This window comes from Euphorbia lathyris, chromosome 1, assembly GCF_963576675.1.
Source record: "Euphorbia lathyris chromosome 1, ddEupLath1.1, whole genome shotgun sequence".
In the NCBI taxonomy this organism is placed as follows: Eukaryota; Viridiplantae; Streptophyta; class Magnoliopsida; order Malpighiales; family Euphorbiaceae; genus Euphorbia; species Euphorbia lathyris.
In genome coordinates this window covers 25,535,048-25,540,691 of record NC_088910.1, presented here as the reverse complement: position 1 = coordinate 25,540,691, position 5,644 = coordinate 25,535,048, and the positions used below count along the sequence as shown (strand labels likewise).

General features: G+C 38.3%; 1 protein-coding gene across 1 annotated transcript; it reads left to right on the top strand.

The window, feature by feature from the left end:
• The first annotated feature begins 1,170 nt into the window (after positions 1 to 1,170).
• On the top strand, positions 1,171 to 5,184 carry LOC136225836 (leucine-rich repeat receptor protein kinase EMS1). Its single transcript, XM_066013958.1, has one exon. The coding sequence runs from the start codon at positions 1,234 to 1,236 to the stop codon at positions 5,095 to 5,097; it is 3,864 nt and encodes a 1,287-aa protein (XP_065870030.1). The 5' UTR covers positions 1,171 to 1,233; the 3' UTR covers positions 5,098 to 5,184.
• The last annotated feature ends 460 nt before the right edge of the window (positions 5,185 to 5,644 follow it).

Genomic DNA, 5,644 nt, shown 5'->3' with positions numbered 1-5,644 from the left:
AAGAAAACTTGTTTGTTTTAAATACTATAAAATCAAGACATATTTAACATTCATTGCCACAAGCTAATTTTATAGTTTTTTGGATTAACATTTAGCGTTTCATTCCAACCGCAGAAAATATAGTGTTTGATTAGATTTATATAAAAACACCATATGCTATAATTTTTTATAGAAACAATGGTGTTTTTTTTTTTGGCTTTTTATGAAAAAGCACGACTAATTATATCTATTTGATATTTATAAAATTAAAATCATACATAGTGCAAAAAAAATATCATCAATCATGATGATTATTTAGTCCAGATTCTGAAGAAGTAGAGATCTTTTGCACCTTATTCAATTCTTTTGGCTACCGTTGTAAATGAGCTGAGCCGCTCATGAGCGGTTCGGTGGTCAGTTCGATACAAGTTCGGTTCGGCTCGATTTGTAAACAAGTCGTTTATGAGCACGATTTACTGGCTCGGTTCGTAAACGACCCGAGCTTGAGCAGGCTAAAGCTCGCGAGCAGATTCGATTAGAACATTTATGAATAAATTTTAGTTTTGTAGAAAACTATATAGTTTTGTGTTAGTTTATAAATATCTAAACTTAATATTATTTCATTTGATATTAGATGAGTTCGTTCACAAACATAATAAATGAGTAATAGACGAACTATTTGTAAGCATCTTGTTTATTTATTCACGAACTTTGCTTGTGAGGTTGTTTATGTACACAATTAAAGAGTTATTTGTGAGCAAACTTCACAAATATAATTAATAATTTACTCACAAATAATTGGTTAGATAATTTTCTTAATGAACAGAGTCCAAAGAGGATTTTGGACTCGAAACTCGTTGAGCAAGCCAAAACTCGGCTCGAGCTCAAACTCGTTAATTTTATAGCAAGCTCAACTCGGAACTCGTTAATTTTATAGCCAGCCGAGCTTGAGCAGGTCAAAGCTCGGCTCGGCTCGATTACAACCCTAGTTTTGGCCCTAAATATAATTTACAAACAAAAACAGATTCTACGAGGGGTGTTTTTGAGATAAAATTATCGTTTAATAGAAAGATTCAGTCACGTGATACGCGTGTCGTCCTCTAACAAAAAAAACTACATTTGGTATTTTGCAGTTTCGCCCGAGGAAAACGAACAAGCAACACTAGAAATATGAAGTTATGAAAATGGCGTTTTAGATTCCTCTGTAAAAACTCTTCTGTTCCATCAAAACTTTGCTTTTATCTGGACCTAATAATGGGGATACAGTGTAAGCTTCTATTTCCTTGCTTCTTTGTCTTCATTTCGTTCTACAATCCTGTTCAAGGATCAGATAGAGAAAGCCTTCTTTCTTTCAAATCCACACTTAATCATTCGGAGATTTTTTCATTATGGAATAAGTCGACTCATTATTGCAACTGGATTGATGTTCTTTGTGAACAAGGTCGAGTTATTTCACTCAATCTCAGTGGTTTATCACTCCAAGGTCCAATTCCCCCTTCTATGTTTTCATTATCCCGACTTTTTATACTCGATTTGTCATCAAATGCATTCTCTGGTCAAATTCCTCTTCAAATTACAAGTCTAAAACGCTTAAAACACTTGAAATTGAATCAAAATCAGCTAACAGGAGTAATCCCTAGTGAAATAAGCAAGTTAACTCAGCTGAAAAGCCTCATGCTCGGTTCCAACTCCTTCGTCGGGGAAATCCCACAAGACCTTGGTAAGCTTTCTCGACTCCATACTCTCGATCTTTCTGGTAATGCACTTGTTGGAAGAGTACCGAGTGAACTCGGCGCGTTAACTCGATTGCGATACCTAGACTTGAAGAGCAACAATCTATCAGGTTCTCTCCCTGTAACTCTTTTCCAGAATCTTTTGTCTTTGACGGATCTGTATGTGTCGAATAACTCATTCGCCGGTCCAATTCCACCGGAAATTGGTAACCTCAAAAACCTCACTGAACTATACATCTGGAATAACTTATTTTCCGGTCAGTTACCACCAGAAATCGGGTCTCTTACACGGCTTAAAACCCTCTCCGCAGCAAATTGTTCAATCACAGGCCCATTCCCTGAACAGATATCTAAACTCAAGTCACTGACTGTGTTTGACATGTCAAATAACCCCTTGAAGTGTTCAATACCAACATTTGTAGGGAAATTGCAGAACTTGATGACATTAAACCTAATGTCATCTGAGCTTAATGGCTCCATACCTGCTGAGCTCGGCGACTGCAAGAGTTTGACTTCATTGATGCTTTCTCTCAATTCCCTTTCTGGGTCTTTGCCGGAACAACTTTCTAAGCTGCCGATGCTTACATTCAGTGCTGGTAGTAATAAACTCTCTGGGCCATTGCCGTCTTGGCTGGGGAGATGGAATAAAGTTGATTCGCTTTCTCTTGACAGTAATGAGTTTTCAGGGAAAATACCGCCTGAAATTGGGAATTGTTTGGCACTGACAGTTCTCATGTTAAACAACAACAATTTGACAGGAAAAATACCCAGAGAGCTGTGTGATTCAGGCTCAATTATGCAGGTCAATCTTAATGGAAACAACTTGTCTGGTTCGGTTGTTGATGTATTTTCCAATTGCACCAATTTAAACCTGTTGAATCTAAGTGATAATCAGATTAATGGCTCCATACCAGACCACTTGGAAGAGCTTCCTAATTTGGTGAGCCTTAGAATTGACAATAACAGTTTTCAGGGTCCAATTCCTGTAAGTATATGGAGATCAAACTTGATGGAATTAACTGTGGCTAATAACATGTTGGAGGGTTATCTTCCTGAAGAAATTGGCAATGGAGTTCAATTGGCGATTCTGGTTCTTAATAACAATTCGCTAATCGGAAAAATCCCCAAGGAGATTGGGAATCTGACCAATCTTTCTGTTCTCAGTTTGAACTCTAATATGCTGGAGGGGACTATTCCAGTTGAGATTGGAAATTGCTCTGCCTTGACTGCATTGGATTTGGGGAATAACAAATTCAGTGGGGAGATTCCGGATGAAATTGCAGATTTGGATCAGTTACAGTACTTGGTTCTTTCGCACAATAATTTATCTGGCTCTATTCCTTCAAAACCGTCTTTGTATTTTCGATCCAGCATTGTACCTCAGTGGAGCTTTATTCAACATCTTGGAGTATTTGATCTGTCTCATAATATGTTGTCTGGTTCAATTCCTGATGAATTGGGGAACCTTGAGGGTGTAATTAATCTTCTGGTTAATGATAACTTGCTTTCTGGTTCAATTCCAGCAACTCTTTCAAAGCTACCAAATCTTTCAACCTTGGATTTATCCGGAAATCATCTTACCGGTTCCATTCCTCCACAGATCAGTCTCTCTTCTAAGATTCAGAGTTTATATATGGGGAATAATCAGCTTTCGGGTACTATCCCTGAATCCTTGGGGGGTTTGCTGAGGTTAGTGAAGCTGAATTTTACTGCAAATAAGCTACATGGATCAATTCCTCTCAGTTTCAGTAACTTGATAGGGCTCAACCTCCTGGATTTAAGCGATAATGAACTTGATGGCAAGCTTCATTCGTCACTGTCGGAAATGCAGAGTCTTGTGGGGCTTTATCTTCAGCAGAACAGATTTTCTGGTTCCATTGATGAACTTTTATCCAACTCTGACACGTGGAGGATTCAAATGTTAAATTTGAGCCTTAATTTCTTTGATGGCCACTTGCCTCAGTCTTTGGGAAATCTCCCTTACTTGGCTTACTTGGATCTTCATAGAAATATTTTCACAGGAGAGATTCCTCCAGAAATTGGAAACCTGACACAACTTGAATACTTTGATGTCTCGGGGAATCGGTTATCTGGAAAAATTCCAGAGAATATATGTGCCCTGATTAATCTGAAGAAGCTGAATTTGGCAGAAAACAGGTTAGAAGGGCCTGTGCCCACAACTGGTTTTTGTGCAGCCCGGAAAATGTCACGGGCTGGAAATAGAAATCTCTGTGGGGAACTTGGAGGTTCTGATTGTAGGGAGAGATCATCTTTGCTCCATGTCTATCAACTATCCGGTGTTGCTGTTGGATCCGTGATTATTATTGTTAGCATCGCCTTATTACTAGGAAGATGGTTTACTGGAAGCCGCAGACAAAGCGATCCTGAGGACAGTGAAGATAGCAAATTAAACAGTTTCATTCATGAAAATCTCTACTTCTTAAGTAGCCGGGTGTCGAAAGAGCCTTTGATCATCAACCTAGCAATGTTTGAGCAGCCTCTTCCGAAATTAACATTAGCTGATATTCGTGCAGCCACCAATAACTTTGGCAAGACAAATATCATTGGTGATGGTGGTTTTGGCACGGTATATAGGGCAACGCTGCGAGATGAACAAACAGTTGCAGTAAAAAAACTAAGCGCAGCCAAAACACAAGGTGACCGAGAATTCATGGCAGAAATGGAAACTTTAGGCAAAGTGAAGCACCAGAATCTAGTCCCACTGATTGGATACTGCTGTCATGGTAAGGAAAAGCTTCTTGTTTATAAATATATGAAGAATGGAAGTTTAGATCTTTGGCTAAGGAATCGAACAGGGGCTATTGAAATCCTTGATTGGGCGAAACGCCTGAAGATTGCTATTGGTGCTGCAAGAGGGCTGGCTTTTCTTCACCATGGATTCATCCCTCACATTATCCACAGAGATCTGAAGGCCAGCAACATCTTGCTTGATGAAGATTTTGAGCCAAAAGTTGCTGACTTTGGACTAGCCAGATTGATTAGTGCTTGTGAGACTCATGTTACCACTGATATTGCGGGGACACTTGGGTACATTCCACCGGAGTATGGGCAGTGCGCAAGGTCCTCGATAAGGGGAGATGTATACAGTTTTGGTGTGATTCTGCTGGAATTGATAACGGGACAAGAACCGACAGGGTCGGATTTTAATGAAGTGGAAGGTGGAAATTTGATGGGTTTGGTGTTTGAAAAGATGAAGAACGGGAATGCAGTTGATGTGCTTGATCAAACGGTTTTAAATGCCGATTCAGAACCAGTGATGCTTAAAGTGATGAAGATTGCTTGTAGTTGTTTGGCTGAGAATCCTGCTAGTAGGCCTACTATGCATGAAGTATTAAAGTTGCTCAAGGAGATTGCAGATGAGTAGTTCAGTATAATCTCAAGACTTGTTTTTGTACTTTCCAGTCTCTCTGTATACCATACATATACTAGCTTTAAAATCACTATATGTAAATTTTAGTGTGATCATTATTTGAGAAATACATTTGTATTATATTTTGATATTTTTCTTATTGAAATGTGTGAATAATATTGAAAGAAGATGATATATTTTTCACTAATGGATGATCCTTCTTTTTCTTTATAATGAACTCATATGAGACTAATGCAACGTTGATGTTCATCATTTCGATTTGTTAAAGCTAATAGTCATTTTCGTTGTATTTATGTATATGTATATGGTGTAGAACCGGTTGAAAGTCCAGCCCTGAATGGAGGAAAATCTGGTGAATGAACACTTACTTTTAACTCTCTTCAACTTGTAGAACATTAAATTGAACTTGATCAATCATTTGTTACTGCTTAAACTAGCAATATTTGAACTGGTTCCATTAAAAATTTCCTGGAATTTTATCTTTACTTAAGCACTCAGTAGTTGTGTTGGAATTTCCTACACAAAATGTCTCGGTGATGGT